General features: G+C 44.7%; 1 protein-coding gene across 1 annotated transcript in view; it reads left to right on the forward strand.

Annotated features, from left to right (window-relative positions):
- Positions 1-5,150: 5,150 nt before the first annotated feature.
- Positions 5,151-22,778, forward strand: part of LOC144542795 (sterile alpha motif domain-containing protein 5-like) — a 75,517-nt gene continuing 57,889 nt past the window's right edge. Inside the window, exon 1 of the mRNA XM_078290085.1 lies at positions 5,151-5,763. Within this exon, the coding sequence (XP_078146211.1) occupies positions 5,260-5,763 (504 nt within the window). The 5' untranslated portion in view covers positions 5,151-5,259. The remainder of the gene's footprint in view (positions 5,764-22,778) is intronic.

Below are 22,778 nucleotides of genomic sequence, written 5' to 3' on the forward strand. Positions count from 1 at the left end.
ATGCTTCGTTTTCTGCCCTTAATTGCATCCCTAGACAATAAAAAAATGTGGATTTTTAGCACCCAATTTATTCAGGTTTGCAGTGAAACTCACAGTATTTTCAACATATTAATTGCCCCCCTGATTTGTATTCACTATTGTCTTCTTTTTCTCCATCTGCTTTTGCTCGTGTGCTTCAACATACAGCCTCGAGGATTCATTTTAAGAGTACATTTTTTTCTGTCATGAGAAAGTCATGTTAGCCAAGAACATTGGGGAATTGCCAGCCATCCCTGATGAAGCCAAATATGATATGCAGTAATCACAGGCAATCATCAGCTCACTCCGGGATTGTTTCCTCTGGTCTGGGCCGTTCCTGGGGACTCCTCTCCAGCCAACCCCCAAATCTGTGAGGGGAAGGAGACAGGAGTGTGTTTGTGTGTTTGTGTGTGTGTGTGTGTGTGTGTGTGTGTGTGTGTGTGTGTGTGAGGGAGGGGGGTTGGGCAGCGAGAGACCGAGAGCGCGACGGAGACCGAGAGCAAAAAGAAGTGATGAAAATTTTGATGGGTAAGGAAGAGGCAGTATGCATTTTCAAAATCATAGCCTTGGAGCTGGTGAGCATTACTGTGTTGCAACAGTTGTTGTGTTACTCTACAGTTTTTCTACACACCAATCTTTCCTTATTTTATCTGTTTGGCATTAGTAATACTTCAGCGATATGAAAAAATGCACTTCATGACATCAGAACTTACCGTGATAAAATGAAGCGAATGGAATAGAGAGGAGCGGAGCCTTTGCATGGGTGAAGGTTAGGAATTGCCTACATGCCTACAGCACAACCTCATTTGATTCTAACCATGAACCGTGATTTGTGTTTTCTATATCCACCTCGGCCGTATTGCCAGCAGAAGAGTCTACATATCTATCACCGGCTGACAGATAGCCACCCGTGAAAGCCTCGACCCAGAAACCAACATCCATGACCTTCATGGTGCTTCTGCATCTAGGTGGACAGAAGCCATTCTCTGCTTCAAAGGATTTAAAAATTGAGGTCTTGGAAGGTTTTAACCTTGGAGTCTGAAGCCAAAGAGGCCCTAAAATTTCACCCTCCAAAAAAACCCCCCTACCTTCTAATACCAAGTTCTTCCTTTTCAGAAAAAAAAAAGAGGCACACGGGGAAGATTATTAGCATAGAAAGAGCTTGGCTGTCAGTGGAGCTGGTATTGTCTGTCTGGCTGTGTCTATCTCCTCTCCCCCCCGGCTGTGTCTACTGGAGCTGCTCTTCCCTCAACCTACCTCAGTCACTGTCTCTCTCAATCAGCACAGTGAAAGTAGCCTATACATATTTACCAGCAGCAATGCTAATATGCGCTCTCACTACCGCATATTTACCATATTTACCAGCGCTAATGCCCTGGGCCCCTCTTTCTGATTTTATTAAGGGAAGGTTATTGAGGTGTTATTGATGTGGCAAACGGCCCTCCGCTCCCTAGGGCAATACCATTGGACTCAGTGTACTGAGGAATGAGACTGTTGCATGAAATGGGCATAGACTATCTTGTTTATGTGACTACACAGCAATAATACTAACTCTTATGCCCTATGATGGTGCACTCAAATTGCATTTTACATAATTATGTTAAGTAATTCATTCTATTAAAATAAAATATCTGAATCATATGTGGGAAAAAAGAAGGCTGTATATATTTGTTTTAGTTTGTACATCATATTCATCACACATTCACATACAGAATGAGCTGTAGAAGATGCGTTGCTGGCCATTTGCATCAAAAGTCATTTTCATCAAAGTGCAAGGAAGCCTGCAGTGCAGTACATTACATATTAACTAGGGTGAATCCTATTGCATATGATTCAGATGATTGCCTACCAGGTGAGCCATATAAACGAACAGTGTTTTATGTTTCCATGCAGCTAGCGAGACGCTGAAGGCCGCCACCCCTTGCCTCCCTCAGCGCCCGCTGATGGCTCACCGAGGCCGGGGCGGCAGAGTGGAAACATGGCATTCCTGGCAGCGTCCGCACGCGCTCCGAGTCCACCCACCGTACGGCGCACCAGTCTTCCTGTTCCATCTGTCACTCTCCTCCCATAATCCCCTGCTCCTGTAACAGATCTAATGACTCGTCTCTCCCCAGAACAAAGGGGAGGGTATAGCAGTGTGAGTCTTAATCCTATATATGAGAGCAGGCAAAGGACAGCCTGTGTAATAGGTTGGTATTCAGAGTGAATGTTACTACTGGTGGGGTTTTTCAGGTTTATGTCAATTGTCTATTGCCCTTCTCTTTTACATTATTCCTGCTGGTTTCTGCACACAGCCAGCGTAGTCTGAGATATCGGGGCTCGTTTTCCTCCCTTCAGAAGAAGCCGTTTGCTGCCATTCATTCTTGTACAGCGTGAAAAACAACTTCCACAGACTGGAAAATTGCCCAAGCTCGAAAATCCATCACAGTAAACACGAAGCCTTAATTTGGTTTTGTCAGAGTTTCTGTTTTATTGTTATTTCATTGTGCCCGAGTTGAGTGTTTTCATATCAGTGCACACTTATGTTACGCTGTGCTTGATTTCAATCACCTCACGCCCACAGGAAGAAGTGGAAGTCTCTTCTAGGAAATAATCCCTCAAAATACATCCATCGCTTCTTATTTGGGGCATCTTTGTTAGCCGGGACAGCAGTTATTTTCAAGCTAGGTTTGACACTATAAAGTCTGTATTTTCAAAACAACAATAATCAAGTAAATGTTAAAAAATCTAATTACATGCATTGCAAAATGATTGGGGGAAATGTAAACTAGATGTAGACAGTAATAAATGCACTTTAACTCTAAATGACACCGGTATTCTCCTTGAAGGTCATAACATGTCAAGTGTACCAACAAACATGAAGGTGTGTAAACAGATGCTTCGGGTTTGGTGTGTTGTATCACCCACAAATGTCAGTGGATGGGTATTCAACATATGCGCCCCCAGAACCTGGTGTCAGTGCAACTGTAAGCACTTGTGTTCTTTGTTCCATGTCACACTCTGCACAGGTTTAACCCTCCTGCTCCTGCTCCTGCTCCTGCCTGTCAAATCACTTTGAATAAGTGTTTATACAGGATAAGGCACAAGAGAGCATTTCCGAGTCGTGGCAGTGACAGGAGCGGACAGGTAAATCATAGGAAATGTCACTTAACTCAGGCTTGATATTTTCCGGGAATATGATGAAGGCTCCTCTCTGGCACAAACCTCTCCCTCGAACATCCTGACATGCATTTTTGGCATGTTTCTGACGCCGCTCTCCAAAAGGAGGCCGTTTGATATGCCTCCCCACTCCTCCCTGACTGCCATGTTAGTTCTCTACCCCTGCCGCATGTCATAATGGGCCGAGGCAAATCACTTCCAGCTCGAGCTGAGATAGTGATTGTATCAAACTGACCCCTAACAAGCTGTCAGCTCACATTTGATAAAGCATGCATCAGCACCGACCGGCCTGGCATCCGTTTGGACAGAGCGGACAGGTCTTATTCAGATCTGTGCGTGTGTATGTGTGAGTGTGTGTGTGTGTGTATGTGATTTCTTAGGCAGTTTTCCTATTTCATTCAGGCTTGTCTTTTATTGATGATGATGGCATCCTGTGGTACCACAATCTGATGCAGACTGGAGGACTCCATTTGGTCTGCAATGCTTGAAAGTCAGAGAGAACTGACAGAATATGAGACAAGTTGTGTACGCAAGTATGTTTGTGGGTGCAGTTGGATATGAGTCGACCCAGATACAGTGTCTTTTGTGGGTACCTTTCCAGGGCAAATACAAAATGTGATGAGGAATGCAATTAGGTTTTTTTTTTTGTTTTGCCATTTTGCTTCACAGATGGCTCATATCACAAGGTGGACATGATTAAAATAAATCCATTCTCATGTCCTTGATAGATAGATAGATAGATAGATAGATAGATAGATAGATAGATAGATAGATAGATATTAAATAAATAAATAGTGTAGTACTGCAATTTCTCCTATTACATCAGCTCCACTGCTGCCAAATCTTTCAGTACCCCAGTCACCACATAGAGGGAGCTGGTGCGTGTTGAGAAACGAAACCATAGAAATGCTGAATGGCTGAGCGAGAGAGTGTGTGATTGAGCGAGAGAGAGAGAGAGAGAGAGAGAGAGAGAGAGGCGCGGTGGACGAAATCGCACCGTATAGGAGAAGAGGGAATAATAATGTGAAACAATCCAGCAACGAGGCTGTTCATTTGAAGTGTGCGACTGTGTGTGTTTTTTTTTACTGCGCTCTCATTGTGGACCAACTTTGGACAAGTCGGTGGGAACCTGGTGACCCACTGTGCGCCCTGAGGCTGCGTGACAAGTTGTAGAGAGAGAGAGAGAGAGAGAGAGAGAGAGAGAGAGAGAGAGAGAGAGAGAGAGAGAGAAAGAAAGGGACTTGCATCACTATTTTTAAAAGGGTTCTCTTGGATTTGGGGGGCGTGGATGGTAGAGGAGCAGCGCTGAGCATGTTGGCTGTGGATACGCGGTAGTGTGATGTGCCGGCTTGGAGAACTGCTGTAACGCGTAGACGGAGCGGCTGGCTGGACGCGGAACCGCGCGGTCGCCAACCGTACAGTCTTTGCCAACCGACTTACTTTCATTTTTAGCCCTGTCCATGTTCCATTCTTTGGATTTATTTATTCAACTCGCCGCCGTTTGAAGATACTGCAAGACTTGGCGAAAAGGAGCACAGCGTGAAAAAAGGCTTTGTGAGACGCAACAGCTACCGTGCGTAAGGAGCGAAATCCAGTTGAGCGGCTATTTGGATGACAATAGTTTGCAGCAATTGTTTTTCATGTTGTTTTGGGTGATTGTTGGAACTGGCGGCGCGTGGTAAATCAGCGTGGGAGAGTAAATTTGATGCTTAAATGACATTGGGGATTTGGAAAGCTGCCTCAAGTGAAGCTGAAGTGATCTCCTTCATTTGTAAATATTGACAGGTGTCACACTCACCCGGATTGTGTTAGGCTAAGCTTTTAATTGACTTTTCCCGACACTGTTCATACATCCTATATATATTCCATCTCGGACGCACAGCAACGTTGGGAATGGTAACCAAACCTTTCATTATGGATAATCCAAAATTCGTTTAGTCCGCTTGTTCCCACTTTACCAAGACTCGGAGAAATCACGACGTGATAAATAAGCTTATAATGCGATTGAAAGGCCGAATGGGAAAGTAACCCCCCACTGAAGTGTCCTATTCCGAGTTACCGCCGATACTGAGAGCAGCCAACATGACAAGCAACGGACCTGTCATCGTCTACGAGTGGCTGAAGACCCTCCAGCTCGCCCAGTATGTCGAGGCGTTCGTGGATAATGGCTACGACGATCTGGAGGTTTGCAAACAAATAGGAGACCCCGACCTGGATGCCATCGGCGTCTACATACCGCACCACAGGCAGAGGATCCACGACGCGGTGAAACGGCTGAAAGAGGAAGATAAAGAGACGGCCAGCGGACTGTACTTCACCCTGGAGCCGATGCCCCCCGCGTCCGAGGTTTATACCAGTCACATGGTGGACCAGTACGAGTCCAAGCTGCGGGGGTCCAAGTCCTGGACCGAGCCTAACAGTGACCGGGTCGGGCGCAACGGTGGGTACATGGGGGCGCAGAGGAACCTGACGCTGGGCAACCGGAGAGAGCTGGTGATTTACCCCAAGCTGAAGCTGAAGATCATGATCAGGGATAAACTCATCAGAGATGGCATCAACCTCGCCAGGCCGCCCTACTCTAATAAGGTAAGAGGAACATAGGCAGCCTGATGATGCCTACTGTACACTACTGCCAGGTCATGTCACCTGCCCAAAGTCATCCATCATAAATAAAGGATGAAAGCACACTACTCAGACACAGTGTAATACACATGTACTGCGAAACTGCCCAAACTGCCCAAACTGCCCGTCATTTAGTCTCATATTCACTTTTAAAATCTCATTTTTTATTAAAGCAAGTGAGCAAATTCTGCCACTGAGGTGAGTGATGATTCCACTTGTTTCCAATGCAGTTTCAGGAATTTTCTTCTTAAAACATTGCACAATAAGGCAGCTCCCTCCAAGAACATGACACTTGATTCAAGAAAATTCTTGGAACAGGTTGATTTTTATTGGAAACAAGATAAATGATCTCACCCCTTTCGCATATCATTCACTTGATTTAAGAAAAATGAGATTTTCAGACTGAATACTCGGTTAATCACCTGCCCAGTACCAGGTCACCGGCCCAAAGTCATCCATCATAAATAATAGATGAAAGCACACTGTTCCTCAGATAAAGTCCATCTTGTGTAATGGCCGTATTGCTTTGATGTGCTCAGCATCAAGTGAAATGAAGAAGCTGAGCCATAGGTAAATGCCAGTGTGAAGCCTAGACATCCCCGGCCCTGTTGCACTTTGCTGAAGTGTGATTGGGTGCTGTCATGGTGACTGATGGGACTGAAGCTGATCAATAAGCAGAAAGCAGAGAGGAGATCCTGAGGAGCTTTCACCCTGTGTGATTTCCTGTAGGGGGAAAAGATTTACACACAGATTATTAATCTACTCTGACCTCACCTGTCCAGTGTCTTGCCTCGGTCCTCAGCATTCAGTATGCGTGGATCAAGCAGGTCCATGAGCATATAAACCCAGGCCGTTTGCTGTGATGAATGGGCAGCGGGCTATCGATTGCAGGGGCTGTAAATGAAGAGCGCCCAGCTGGGCTGGCTGCTGCAGGCCTGCGAGGAGCCAGACTGAGAGGGCCTCTTGTTTTCACAGGGCTCAGAGTGACCTTTCTTCACAAGTGTCTCTGAATCATATGCCTTACCAGCTGAGAGGGCCGCTACTGAATAGCTGCTGCTGTTTACATACTGGGCTGCTTTTGGTTTGGTTGTGTGTGTGTGTGTGTGTGTGTGTGATGGGGGGGTGTCTTTGTTTCTGTGTGTGTGCATATGCACATGGGTGTCTGTAAATGCCCACATGCCTGTGTGTATGGGCCCGTGTGTGTGTGTGTGTGTGTGTGTGTGTGTGTGTGTGTGTGTGTGTGTGTGCATAACAGCTTTGCAATCCACTTTTCCATTCTGACTTTCCATTATTCCTGAAAAGATCAAGATTCAATACTATGATAAAAGTCCTCTATGATTGACTTATAGCTAGGATTATCCATATTAACGCCATTTATTTTGTGTGATTAAAACCTTGATATCTTTTATCCCATACAATAGGCACTTTGCTTCCAAATTTGATTTCCAAATTGATCGCAGCCTCAAATCCAATTTTGCATGTTTTGTCAACCCTTATTGCCTGTCTGTGCACTTGTGCCACTTTGCTCGGTTCCATAAATGTGAATCCCACAGAGATTTGGGATTTGTGAGGGATTATCTGCCAACCCAGGGCTGAAACAAAGTGTTGGTTCCAGAGGGTTAAACTATCTCTCCCTTTGAAGGCTGTGTTTATTTAGAGCCAAAGCTTTGGCATTGAGGCTTTGGAGGGGAATGAGCAGGTCAAGGTCTGTGTGTGTGTGAGTGTGTGTGTGTGTGTGCGTGTGTATGTGAAACCCTGTAGTTTTGAATTGGCTCCAGCCCAGCGCTTTTCTCCCCAGGAGGAGTGAGCGAAGTGTGAGAGATGGAGCTGTGACCGGCTGATGGAGCTGTGACTTGCCGGCCTCTGATTGGCCCGTAGGAAGCTCTCCTCTCTCCGCCCTTGAGACGAGATGTCACCCCCCGACGGAGACAGAGACCACAGAGGGCAGACTCAGGGCAATGACAGTAGACACAAAGTCAGTCCCAAGGGAGGCTCATTGTATAGCACAACCAAGTCCTCCATCCCCGTCTAAACTGCGCTGTACGCTTTCAGGACACAGGGATTTTCTGACAACCCCGCGTTCAGCTATGCGCCGTCGGCTTTTGTCTGTCGGTTGTTATGCAAAACAGTCGGCAACATCAGCACTGAGGTTCAGAAATCCTCTCTAGTGTTTGCTGAATGCCCTCTTCTCCTGAGACGACCCATTATCCAACACTTCAGTGCAAGGGCTCTGCTGGGTGTAATAAATACCCATGATCCTTATCTAGGCCATAGAGACCCCTTGTCTGAGAGAGAGTATTATTTCTCCTGATGTAAACAAACACTTGCGCGACGGGGTTGCACATTTCTGGATCTCTCGCTGGGGAACAATATAAGCAGAGAAGATGACGCCTGTTTGGCTATTGTCGTGCGCAGTGTAGCCATAGAGTTAAAGTTATATTCATTCTTTACTGTTTAGTATTTCGGAAACCTCTTCACATATTGCTGACATGATGAGAGTCAAAAGCCTGTTGAGAAAAAGAAACAGTGTGAATTCAAATGATCAGTTCCTTCTTTGTCAGTATTTGTTAGTATTCTTCCAGGCCTACAATTAAATTATGTCTGCTTTGCTTTGTTTTAGGAGAGAGGTGCTGTAGTGTAAACAGGGATTGGGACAGTGATTGAACTTTTATCGTCTTTTCATTGGCTTGTGGTCACACCTTTATCATCCCAAAACATGAAGCACAATGATCCTATTTTCCCAATTTATTACCTGATGACATTTGAGGAGTTTGTTTAAGATTTGTGCTTTTCTTCCTCTGCATTCACACTGAGAGCAACTTGGCTGATGGGTCGCTCTATTCTGTTCTCTATTGTGTGGGCGGTGTGAGAGGGTCCAGTTGCATCTATGTAGTGATCTTGTGCAGCTACAAAGTTTTCAACAGGCAAATCATGTATTTTTCACTGCTTTGGTTTTGCCTTTCATAATGTTACAGCAACTGGGTAGCATTAATCAAAATGAACAGAAGAAAACTTCAAATTACTTCTGAGCTTAGTATTGACGCCAACAGTGGATGCAACTGTTCTCCAAGCATCATTATTCCTGCAGTCTTTCAAGTAAAAGTTGCAGAGAAGCTTTAAATGTAATCAACTTCTCATCTATTTTGCACTTGTCAGGCAGAACTATTGGTCATGAAACAAAATCGCATCGGTACGGAAATAAGGAAGCATGCGAATCTGTTGATGGATGATAACCGCAAAAAAGTTCAGCTGTGGTTAACGTTTCTCAGCTGACGAGCCAATGTGACTGTCCACACATTGACTGAGTTTCCCTGATCACTCAGCTCTATAGGAAATTAATGGACTTTCGCTGATTCTTGATTGCATTGCTCGCAGTGTGAACACGGGGTTAGATATTAGCAAACTAACACATTTAGTTACATAAAGGAAGCAAAGGTGGTCAGTTTGTCTAGACCTTTTTTTTTCAGTGTTGTTACTTACAAGGGTTTTGTAGTTGTTCATAATAACATGCACAGGGAAAGGACAATGGTTATTCTATTTTTATGTTCAATTCTATTTTTCCCTGCTCTATCCTATTACTTTTGCTGCTGCAACGGCCCAATTTCCCCATGGGGAATATTATAGTTTCATCTTATCTTATCCGAATTCCTTTTTTACCGAATTAGAATGAGGATAAGTGCAGACAATGGAAAAGGGTTTTGCTTTGCAAAGTTGCTCTTTTTTAATTCCACTCAGCGCCTTAGCAGGTTATGTAAAGACGTGTCCTCAATATGAACACAAATATCTGAAATAGTTGTCGGAAACAGCAGACACAGTCAGTCATAATAGCGCCTCATTGTTAGCGCTGTGTGTCAGGAGGAAGGAGAAGCTAAACACAGGCAGATTCTCCATTGTTTGTATGCGGGCTGATGGAGCCGCATGTCCTTTCACTGCTGCTCTGTTTTGCATTCCCAATTTCCGTCCATTGAAATGGCCCGCGGAGGCAAGTGTCCAGCATTGTGCCGATGGGTGGGTGGTAAAAACTGGGGTGTCATACAGAGAGAGAGAGGGTTGTAAATAGATGGGTGCATTGTTTTTGCTGGCCTAACTGGGCTTGGTGGGTGGTGTGGTAGGGTAGGGGACAGGGGATCAGGTAGTGGAGGAAAGTGAGCCGGTTCGAGGCCTCGCTCTGACCCCGCAGAACAGCTGATCAAATCTGGTGGGGGAATCACAAGAGGCCTCCGGCTTAACTGGCCTGATGAATGTGAGAAACGCAGCGGATACTCAGAGGTATTGTGTCTGTCAGGGGGGATACACAGAGAGGGAAAGGCAGCGTTTAACTGACTCTCTTATTAGCTTCCCTCAGCAGCGAAAGGAGAAGTTCACCACCTTACATGCCGCACACTCACCTCACTTCCTTTTCCAGTTCTCTAATCGTGATTAATATCCCAGCACTCTCGCCTGACGGGAAATGAGCTTTTTGTTGGAGATGACCCTTTGTTGGCCTATAGCGAATAACGCAAGACGATCACCCAAAAAAAAAAACCCTCACTGTGGCTGTTGAGGCCCCTTAGGCTCGACTGGACAACTGCCAAGCCATGGTGTGAAAAAGGGATTGAGTGGTACTTAAGGTCCTGGATTTTCCTGATAAAATATGATGTTGAGAATAGAACCGATTCTTAATCTGAGAAATCCATGCAAGTCATCCAAAGCATTGAAGTGTATCCTCCTCTCCCCACTGCAATACTGCCAGTCTTTGTTGTAGAAAAAAACATATTCACTTGTCTAGTAAAGCCCAGGTAAAAGTAGTGGTTGAATTTGATTGAAAAGAACATAGTGAAACAGAACTGTATTCATTACATTTCTGTGTTTTGTACTGTATCTGCGTGTTATGTATATTTTTGTAACATGAAAAATGTGTGCACCATCAACTCATTACATGGCTGTTTTTCTGTAATGAAGAGCTTTTTCTTTGCCTCAGCAGAGTACTCCGGTAGAAGCTTTTCATAAGCTTTTCATTTAGACTATATATTTCCGCCAATATCCTCTTTCTCCTTGTCCCATGCTATAGGCCTGGCATTGTGCCATACGGAGGGAAGGAAGCCTTTCGCAACGGCCTTGGAGTTTTCCATGGTTTCTGCTGAAAGCTCTGTTTGCTTAGGCCTTATTAAGGGCTCCTCCAAGGCATAATCAACCGAGGGCTCGTAAAGGGGAAGTCATAAAGAAGTCAAGGACCGGTGTTATTGTCCTGAGAGGGCAGGGAAAGTCAATTAGCAAAGTGAAGTCGCTGTTTACCTCGCAGAGAAAGAGGAGAGGCCTGTATAGAGCGCTGAAGAGGGATGGAGCACATTCCCATCACATGAAGCAACTCACAAATGACTCTGCACAGATTCACTCACTCAATGGCTGTTTTGTAAATGACCTGTGTTTAGGGCCTTCTTAAACTGTGTTTGTAAAGCATAAACTGCTCACACCAGTATTTATGTCTTTGGAGAGCATCTGGGTGTGGTAAGTTCCGACTGCCAGCACACCGACCTTTGACCCCGCTGCTCTTGACCTGCCAGACTAAAAGGCAAAGCTGTGACGGTGATCTCAGCCGACAAAGGGAAATGGACCACACACACCCCACTGGGTCTCAGTTGGTATTGGACACATTGCTATTGCGTTGTCTAATTTACATGTCGGATAGTCTAGTGTCTCTAGTGCATGAGCTCAGCTTGGAGCGTGAGCGCTTTCCCAGCTGTCCAAAAGACTGGGAAATAATTCACGAGATGTTTCGCACATCCTCGCTCTTGCTAATCCAAAAACAATGTCTGCAAAAGCAAGTATTTCCTCGAAAACGGCCATCTAAAGCGTTATCGCTGCAAAGAGATATCCCTCCGCCGGATGGTTTTCCACTCCGTGTGTAAATGAGGGAGTTTCTGTCCGTCCCTCCCCTCTGAGAGACTTGACCACTCTTCTCCAGGGAGCATGTGCAAATGTGGGAAAGCAGCGTTTAGGCTGTGTTTGCAGCTGGCCTTCTCATTTCACAGGGAAGTGGCGAGAGGGGCTCGCTCCTACTGTGCCGTTTCTCACATGATCAACTGGCTTTTAAGCCGCTTTCATTCTCTGGACATGTGAACCTCTGTTAGCAGAAGGTGACATTTCGCAGAGCTCAAGTTTACAGTTCAACTTCGCTGAGCGTTCTCTCCAGTCATTAACATGAGCCGTCAAGCCATGATAATCTCAACATTTAGACACTTAGCTCAGGTTGAAAAATTGAGTCTCTTGTCTTGGTAGTATAAATGTCACTACCTCTAGCCTTTGGAGATATATTGTATTTAAATAACATGTGAGCTATATGTATATCATTTACAGTTATGCAGTCATGGTAACGGCTTTAAATACAGCAGCCTAGGCAGTCAGCACAGCCATTTCATTTTCCACTGTGTTCTAGGGAACAGGTCCTGATGACACACATTCATGACAGATACATTATCAGAGCTATTCTGGTCCAAGGTTTCAGCAGCTCCCAGACAGCCTGTCTACATGACCGCATAGCATCTGCATCAGGAATGACTATAAGTTGCATCTTCAGTACCAAAGTGTAGCTCTCTCTTTTGACTCGTTTTCTAAATTTTTAGAAATGTAGTTCATATACTCTCAGCTCTGTTAATATATCTTCTTCTAAACTTGTTCATTCAGTAATAGTTTCTCTGTCTTTTCAGCTAAAAGGTGAAAAGGTCACGGAGCTGTTATCATAATGCATGATTTCCACCATTGCATCATTTTTTCAGCGGGCCTCATAGATAAGTCATGAATAGGGATAATCTAGTTGGAATGGCAGGCAGGCATTTTATTTCCATACCCAGTTATATTTGTGAGTCAGAAAAAAAAGGTTGCCTACTGTCTTAGTGTTTTTGAATTAGAGCCTTTGAATTCTAGACCGTGTTTTGGTTCAGTGGTTCAATGTACAGGAGGCAGATTCCCTGTGAGCAGCAGTAGAGAGAGTAGATATTCCTTCACTGCCGCAAACATCATTTGTTTTAGTACATTTTTTCACCACCTCTGACTCAGTGCCTGCATTGTCAAACGCAATAGATATCTAGCGAGGCTTCATCCAATAACCGTGTGCAGTAAGCTGAAGAAATTCTGCTGCTACAACTGCAGCCGCCGCTATAGTTACAGTACATATGCACAGTAATGAACCTGTTGTCCTCTTTGAACTGTGGAGATGGAGGAAAATGAAGCAATCAAGTGCCCCAACAGGATGGAGAGTGACAAGAGAGCAGGCTTGAGCATCTGTCTGTGTCAGGATCCAGATTGTAAACACACTCGCAAATCAACACATGAGCTCTCTCTGTCTCTACACCCACACACACACACCCACACACACACACTACCTCACTCTCAGTGATTACTCTGGAGATGATCATCAAAGTTTCTCATAAAAATAACAGGATTTGCATTTGAAACATGTGGCCATACAGCGTTACATACATATACATGCAGTCACTGCCTTAGGGATTGGTTTTATGCTGTATCCCCTTAGGTGGTCATGTGTGACCTATAGCCCATGTGGGATAATTAGCTCTTACTCCCTCATATTTACTAGCAAGGAGGTCACACACTAAAGGGTCCATGGCAAAGGTTGCCATGGAGACAGAAAGATATTTAAGGATTAAGTCATATGTTTGTCCTGTAGCCTGGGATTGACAAGGTTTTGCTGGCTTAAGTGGCAGAGCTGTAGGTTGAGATTATTGCATAATGCTGGAATTCTATGAGCCGTGTGTGTGTGTGTGTGTGTGTGTGTGTGTGTGTGTGTGTGTGTGTGTGTGCTCTATAGTGTTTGCTCCAGCAATCTGGTTAAGCAGCACTTTTATAAGGTGTTATTTCTGAAAATTATAATGCAGGGCGCTCAGAGTCTGCTCATCCGTGAAGAAGAGTATTCCTTGGAGGTCAAGCCTTACTTTAGTATTCACTTATATGAAGTTGAATGTATGTGTGTGCGTGTCTCTGTGTGTGCGCACATGCATTTGTGTGCATGTGTGCGCGCGAGAGACGCACACACACAGAAACAGAGGACTGTATGCTAATCTCAGACTGTCCTTTTTCGTGAGCCCAAGTCTGCTCTCATAAAAAACGTGACAAAGCACATTCTAGTTGTTTTTTCACAAGCCCCGCTCCCTGACTCCCTGTCAAACGGATGAAATAATCCCTGTCCTATGAAGACGCTGTTAAAAAATGAGCAACGACGCTGTTCCCCGCAGAGCACGGGGCTGAGACGAGCTCCATAAATCAGAAGGATGAAGGCATGGAGGCATACTCTAGATGCTGGTCTGCTTGACGCTAGCTGGAGGATCTCTGTGTAGAGTCGGTTGCTTTGGGAGGGTTAAACTGCCGCTGCTTGCTACAGAACTTAATTGTCCTACATGTAGCTGCAGCCTGGCTCATGCTGTAACCCATTTACTGTGTGGGCCATAGTATCTTGGACTATGTTTAAGAGGTATAATGTGAGGTGTAGAGAGACGAGTGAGGCATGATGGCAGCGAGTATGAGTGTTAGAGAGACAGACAGGGAGAGTGTGTATAATTACCTTGTCTGAAGCTGCTGCCAGCTAGGTGTATGGAACGCAGCACAACCAACCCTCTCAACCCCCCCTTATCCCTAATTGGTCCATTTCCAAGGCATCAGGGCAGGGCTGCGCTGAAAGCTTTGATCATGGAGACCACACCAGTGTCGATATGTCCCTACCTGAGTGCTTTTGTAGTGGCTGTGCCTGGCAGGGGATTAAGCCGTACTAAACCCACTGAGTGTCTGTCTGTTTCTCTGCCTGGCCTCCCTGCGGCTCTGCATACCTGCATCTGAACCCTAATTACCTGGCAGTTAGTACATTCTTCAAACACACCCACACACACACACACACACACACACACACACACTCACACACACACACAGACGTACACACACATTTACAGTGCACAAGGTGTTTTATAAATACGCCACTGGCATTTCATAGGTCTGCTTTTGTCTTGTGTGGTTTGCCACCTCTAATATTCTAAGCATTTACGAAACCTTTATGGGCTCCACCACATTCCAACACTAAATGTCGATCTGTGTGTGGAGGGGTGTGACTGTGTGTGTGTGTATGTAGAGTGCAACTGTGTGTGTGCATACCTCCCTGCATGTACACACACTGTATAGGAATTTAGCCTCCAGAACTAATGCTAATTGTGGCAAGTGCTGCTAGCAAGTGCTGGTAACAGGTGTTTAATGTATGCTGCGAAGGCATTTCACTGCAAACTGTAGTAACAGCCAATTAGGCTGCATCTCTTTGATTGACACTTTTACATTTCTATTAAAACATGCCATTGCAAATGGATTGGCGACATAGGAAACAACGTTGAAATGGACAATAAAGACAGAATTAGGTATAAATCAGATCAGGTTTTTTTTCTCCTCCTCCGTTTACTGTGTTTGTATTACGGAAGGTTAAGTTGACCCCAGTAGTTCTGTCCAAATGGGCTGCTGCCAGCGAGTCAACCTCATCATTAGTGGATCGGTCTGGACATGCTCAGAATGAAAGGCTAGAGATCACCGCGCTAATTGCTGCTTTTTGACCTCTGTACATGTTAGAATTAATTGTTCTATTCATTAAATGTTAATCGCTTACCGCAGCGCTTCATGTTATGACACACAGGGATGAATTGAGACTCCACCAAGTGATTACACTTATGAATGTGCTGTATTTGTTACTAATTCTTGACCTGGCATTTAATGCCCTCTTTCTCCACAGATAAAACACGGATTAGCAAATGAGTAATTTGTTAATAATCATCATCTATTTGACCAAATGATAGCTTAGCAGTCTGAGGACCATGTTGGGGATAAGTGTTCTTATTTTAATGTGTTGTTCTCTGGGTATAGCCATGCTTGTTTATGGATACCTTTGTGTTTACTTCTCTTTGCAAAACATATCAAATCAAATCAAGCTTTTGTCTCAATTTAACTGTTTTACTACATTTTGCATTTTTTGTTGCAGTAGCTATTAACCAGTATGCCATTTGGTCAACATATGGTTGACCTGACTTCGAAAAAATAATGGATGCTCATGTAGCCATCTGAGGTCACCCTGTGTTAATGACTGAGATGTGGACTCCTGGTGCAGCTTCATCTACTGAGGGTGAACCACCAAACCACAATTTTGATGTCAGCAGATGTTTCGGGCAATGCTGTGCCAAACCAACCCCTGTTTATTTTAATAGCCCTTGGGATTTCTCTCTAAAGGGAGGAATTCTTCTCAGCCTAATGTGGAAATGCATCGCAGTGTGTCTTCTCTGGTCCCTGCGCATTTTTTTTTACATGATGGGGTTGGCCTTCGGGGCTTGGCACCATCGTCCGAGAGTTTCCGATCGTTCCAACCTCAATTTAGTCTTCGGTTTCAAGTTACACATTGCAGAGCTTTGGATTGAGCCGACTGTGTGAACAAAGTCATCAGAAAGCTTGCCTTAATTAAAACTGGCCCCATTCGTAAACACAGTCATCAGAAAGCTTGTCTTCGTCACAACTGGCCTGGTATGACTTTTACGAAAAGCCGCCCCTTTATGTAACCACTCAAGTGACGGATTTCAAATGTTTTGCTTCGTTTAAAGAGGATTACGCTAAGACCAACACAAGGGTTTCTGAGGACATATTAGAACGATAGAGGCTTATTATTAGAGTTTGAGTTTTCTACTTCGTTTCATGGGAATTTTTTTGGCCTAACAAGAAGTAAATCTAATACACGGGACACTGCTCAGCACAGCTCAGCATACTACTGTAGCTCGGCACTCGCCCTTTAAAATATTGTTTGTTTGTTCCCCTGCCGAGTGACAACAGACTTGATAATCTGTCCCTAACGTGTGATGGTCACGGCCTTTGGCGGCAGGGGAAGTGTCGTTAATCCGGTAAATCACCTCCTCACTATGCCTCTATACAGATTAGAGCTGATGTCATTCGCCTCTGACACTCACAACAGCCAAACAATGAACTGGCAGACTGACAGCTTGCCGTCCAGCCCGAGTCGAGGGGTCATGCATCAGGAATTCTCTCTGCTCCACCAAACATCCGCGCCCAGCTTCACCTCATTCTGGGTTACTAACAGACGGGGAAGACAGGCTGCAGTACAAATAGACAGACCGGCAGAGCTGTCAGGCCGATAGACAGAGAGATATAAAGACGGACAGAAAGACCGGCAGATACAGAGAAAGACAGCTAGAGATGAAGAAAGACAGTTGACCTGACAGACAGAGAGAAAGAGAGGCAGATATTGAGAGAGACAACATAAATGGTGACTAGCTATCTGAGAAACAGATGAAATACGCTGCATGCTGTAGTTTCATTAGTGAATCTACTCTCAATTATCTCATTTAAATCATTTCCCTACCCATGATATATTGTTAATAATCTGCCTGTTCAAAATTATGTTTGCGGCCTTGAATGTGATGCAGTTACTTTCACTATATATGCTCCAACGCATTTAAATGTTGAATAATTGATATACAGTAGGAACCATAAGATCATGGGTCAATTCATAAAACATGTAAGGATGATTGCGTGAGGTTAGAGGATAGAGGAGGTTATATGTTGTGACTAGTGAGTGCAGCGCTCATCTGTGATATGAGTAAAGTGGCATGAAAATTATATGGCTGACTTGAATTCACTTCCTAAAGAAATCTCGCCTGAACAGAAACAGCTTAATACAAGAGGATGAAACCCAGTGCAATTAAGCTTAGTCACAATTTAATTTTTTTGTTCTTTTAATTCTCTATATGGCAGTTATTGTGACCAATAAGTTAATGTATGCCATGGACAGCAGCATGGGAAAGCTTGGCGTTGAGCCTCTCTCAGGCGGACTATATTGTGATATGGGTCTTTGTTATGGTCACTTAGCCTTGTCCGTGGCCTGGAGGAGAAATTGTTTTCCCCCCAGATGAGAACACACTGTCATTCCAGAACAATGAGCTGCCAGACCAGGCTTCTCCTCCCAGCAGCCCCTGCAGCTCTGATCCCTGTCCAGTCCATTTATGGAACGGTTGCATGCGAGAAGGCCCACCTGCCCCCTCCTCCTCAACTGCACCCCAACCGGCACCACCCCCCAAGCCAAGCAATTCCCCACTCCACTTCACCCACTCTTGGTCAAAGCCAAAGTCCTAAAACTGCAGCCGATGCCCTGAAATACCAGCTGGCTACGCTCAACCTCAGCTCCCCCATGGGGCACAAGCAGAGAAACAGAGCCAGAAGACTGCATTACCTTGCTAATATTTTCCTAAGGCTGACAATACTGACTCCAGTGGCAGCCGTACTTTGGCTTGTTTGGGAAGTACAGTACAATGCAGCAGTGGAAGTTGAGGGTAGCGATTATGCGTGGAGACGGTCTTCATTGTCATGCAGGAATCCCACAGCCAGGCTTATGTCTATTGTTATGTAAAGTGGCCATTCATATTTTACAATCTGCTCGGAATGAAGGTTCTGGTTTGGGCTTTGTGTGGATGTGATATAGAGAAGGGGAAAGGAAGACATGTCTGTAAATACGTTGTTACTGTGTTTCCTCTCTTGTCTTGTTTTATCTTCCTTTGAGTGCAGCATGCTTGGACACACACACATATACAAATCATCCCTTCCTCTCTCTTTTAACAATCAGCTGTATATTTTAGTAGAACAGGAGTCTAGTCATTCCTTTTTTAACAGACAAATGTAGGGCAGACGTACCAGCTTATTTCTTAAACATGTTTATTTGGATAGGAATCAAAGCCTCTCACCAATCCTGAGATCATTATCCTGCAAAATCATAATAGAGTGCATGCATTTGCAGCTCAAGTGTTCTTATTGTTGATTAGCACAAGGCTTGCCCCTGTAATCTTAATCAGGATATTGATAATGAACCCTCTTCACTTGGGAAGAGGCTGAGAGGGCTTTTGTTGTGAAATGGCATTATGTCCTCAGAGGCAGAGGCTCAACGGTGACTGTGTTGTGTTTATTCCAATCACACAGGCTCCACTGCTTACACAAACTGAGGGGACAGATTTAGTGAAGAATTTCCCATGCTGCCTCACTCTCTGTGGCCTCATGTCCTTCATGCAAACATGCATTCAACCCTAAAGTCCTTGCCTGCGAACTTGTACTGTTCTTCATCATAATGAAGCAGTGGGTCTGAAAATTCCTCTGCAATCTCTTTAAATACTCCTGAGCCTTAGGGCACAATCTGGCTTAACCAGATTATTCCAATAACTATATGGAAATGGAATACCTTAATCTTTTATATATATTTCGTTTCCTTTGCAAAACTTCACATGTGAATTTGGGTGTGTTGTTTTTTACCCACGAAAAGAGACAATTCCACATGTGGAACTTGAGGTTCACATGTGACGGTAGACGTAATATTTCTTGTGAGGCTATAAATTCACATCTGAATGTGGGCATGTTATATTTTTCCCATGTAAAGAGACAGTTCCACATGTGGTATTTTTTCATGTAAGGAGATCATTTCACATATGATTATCAATTCACATGTGAAGCTGGACATGTTTTTTTATCCCAAGTGGATTGCAACTTTCACATGGGATATCGTACCAAACACATGTGAACCACTGATATCACGTTTGACATTCCTCTGTTTTCACATGTGAAATAGAATACTAATGTGTCACAAATACTAATACATTTTGGCCCTAACAATTTTTTTAAAGTGTTTGTTTTTTTGGCAATATCTTTGGTGATAAGCGCTCATTGCTGTGGTGTTTTTGCATTGCACTTCCCAGAGATGGCAAACAAAGTGTTGCAAATACTGTGATGAAGTTTTGATGAAATTCTAGTTTCTTTTCTTTGTCTGTTCAGCCATGGTGGCTATCGCTGCTCATGCTAACTACCCAGTTCTTCTAATCATTCCAAACAAACTGCTGTTGTTTGGAACTTCTGGAAATGGAAAATGCATCCAGAATTCTATCCAGCGATCCAACGCCTGGCAGCAGGAAATGTAAAAGCTTTCATGAACTGGGCATAGGTTGAATCACTATTGTGTTGTAACAGTTGGCGATAGACAGAAGCAAAATGGATATTTGTTTATATGAAAATGTCACAGATTATTACTTTAAATAAGTTGAAAAATCTGCAATACCTTCTTTAGTAAATGTCATGTCTTCTGTGGGCTCGTCCCGTCACAGAGGATCCAGCACGTTGTTATTCTAATGCTCCGTCATGGCTGTCTCACCTCCACATCACGCCTGCTCTGATCACTCTGGAATAGGCGTTTACACAAGATACACATCACTGCGACGGCTGTGTGAGAACGCCGAAATGCAGCTCAGTACCAGTTAATTTCTACCATGCCCCAGGGGTCTCTGGATTCATTTTATGTAATCTGCTCAATATCTGCGAGGTCCAGGGGTTGTCAGAAAGAGTCTGATGGGACGAGCGGGGAGTGATGTGCGTTTTCTCTCCGGGAGTTGTCTGGTGTAATGCTGAAGGACTAGGTTATAAATACAAAATGAACTGTCCCGCATACCCGTCTCTGCCGTTCCCCTTTAAGAACAGTGGCGAAATACTGACCGTGTTCAGCAGCTCGACCTCTCCTTGTCTCTAAAGTCCAGCTGCTGATTAGAGGCCATGTGGGCTCCTGCCAAGGACACTTCCCATCGAGTCAGCAATCTGGCCCCCCAAGAGATGGAAACAGCCCAGGGATGTTAAACACAAGCAGAGGTGTGACAAAGCTTTTTATAGAGGCCCTGAGCAGATGTGGTGTGCCTTTGTGTGTGTGTGTGTGTGTGTGTGTGTGTGTGTGTGTGTTTGTGTGTGGGTGTGTGTGTGTGTGTGTGTGTGTGTGTGTGACAATGTCTGAAATCTTCAGAGGAACGCTGTAACAGGACAGCTGACGCGTGTCACCTTAAGTGGTAGTACAGTGTTAGGATAAATAATGACACCTCAATTTTTGTGAGTTTTTTTTGCATTCAGTCTACATCACAGAGTAGAAAAGGAAGACAGCTCAGTATACTGCCATCATGTGCTCACCTCTCTCTTCATAACCACGATGAAGCGTAAGTGCCACTCAGACTTGACACAAGCTTTCTGATATAACTGTGATCTGTTAAAATAGGAATAGCACCTGCATACATAGCAGCATAGCTTGGATGTCAGAGGAAAGTTGGGTGGGTAGAGCGACTTTGTTTTGTGGGATTATCAACTTGGAACCTCCCATAGGTTTTTGACTTCATTAGGCCCACATCACCTCCACAAGGCTCAACCGTCCCAGAATCCCCTCCTTCACCCACTCCCAGCACTGATCACAACTGCACTCATCTCCGCTGACATTGCGCCTACACTTTGCTTCTAAAAGAGTACAATAGTTTGATGCTGTAAAGCCTCTTGATATTGGCTAAGAGACGCCTTGTGTTCCCCGATGACATCTGCACTATTGGGTCTTGCCTCCTTGTTGAAAAGGAGCGTGAAGCCCTGGTATTTATGTTGACAGTCCCCATAGCCCTCAGTGAAACCCCCCACTGCACCCCATTCACAGCCAGCTCATTATGGGATGTCAAGTCTGGCATCCTTCCTCTTTTCCAAGCGTTGTGTGACTGTAATAGGTTACCAAGGCAACATGTAGGAGCACCGCTGAGGTTTTTTTTTGGTGGCGTGCTGCCCTGTGATCCCGTGGACAAAGAGACCAGTGACAGGCATCGCTGACATGCCTGCTGGAGTAATCATAATGACAGAGATCAGGTCTTGTCGCTCGCTCAGGGCTTTCTGGGTGTCATTTATTGACAGGCTGTAGGAGGGTGGCTTTAGACCGGGTGACGTCTGGCCGTTGCACGCCCTTCCCCAGGTGGTGTAATAACCCACATTGCTTCGTTTGCTTTCCATCTCGCGAATCACACCTCAAGATTGGAAAGTGGGGCTGCAAGTGAAGGCTAAGTAGGTCACTATATATTGAGAGAGTGAGTGAGTGATTGAGTGAGTGTGGAGGCTATATAGTAGCTGCTATAAGCCCCTGCCTGCACCCGGTTTTCTGGTAAAGCCGCGGGTGGCATGCATTACTATAGATGAGGACCCTCGGTCATTCAATCCTGAAGGGCTGGACTCAGGCATGTCCTTTAGGAATATGCCAACTCAGCCAATCCTGGCATGCCTGGGGGCTCTCAGCTGCTAACGCGCTCCTAACTGTGTGTCACGTATCCCCCTTTACTGAAGGTCAAAGGTCGAGGGGGATCGTTCATCAGGTCTCCGCAGAGGCGGAAAAGGCCGCGGCGGAGGGGAAGTGTGGCGTGTGCTGTGTGACAAGAGTCGGCCCGGGGGCCCGGAGCACGCCAAGCCCCCTTTTCCACACACGCAGGAAGCTATCATTAATAGCAGAGCTATCCTGTGTGAGAGGAATGGGGTGGGAGCGGGGCAGAGATGTTTTTCCTCCTCCTGCCTCTTTTGTTCAGGGGAGCTGGGAGGGGTGATTCATTATTTGTCATAAGTTGAGACATGAGTATTCCCGTCATGAAAGCGCAAAGCACACACACTTCCAGTTAAATTGTCACACACAGACTGCAACAATATTTATATATTTTGGGACACTAACAGGACAAGACTATTAAGACTGAGAATAGACTAAGAATATTTAAGACACTATTGTGGTTAGTTAAAAAGCAAGATTAATCCTCATGCATAATCATGCTACTGTATGTGCTTTTTGATGTTTTTTTGTATCTGTGTTGTCATTTGTTTGTATTTAATGCTATAATTTAGGCAACTTGCTAATCCTGCTCTTTCTATTTTTTTCTTTTCGGTGCGGACCATGATGGGAAACGTATTTTCACATAAAGGTAAGAGACATTCCTTCTCAGTAACATGGCAATACTTGGTATTTTTATGACTGGACCTTTCAGTCTTCAGACTCAAGTACACCACTGAAACCAGTGCACCAGACTCAGATGGCCTCAATATTTGGGGTGGGATGATATGACCCCTCCTCCTCTCTGTAAATACAAACAACCCTTAGCCTT

Source organism: Centroberyx gerrardi, chromosome 18, assembly GCF_048128805.1.
Source record: "Centroberyx gerrardi isolate f3 chromosome 18, fCenGer3.hap1.cur.20231027, whole genome shotgun sequence".
Classification (NCBI taxonomy): Eukaryota; Metazoa; Chordata; class Actinopteri; order Beryciformes; family Berycidae; genus Centroberyx; species Centroberyx gerrardi.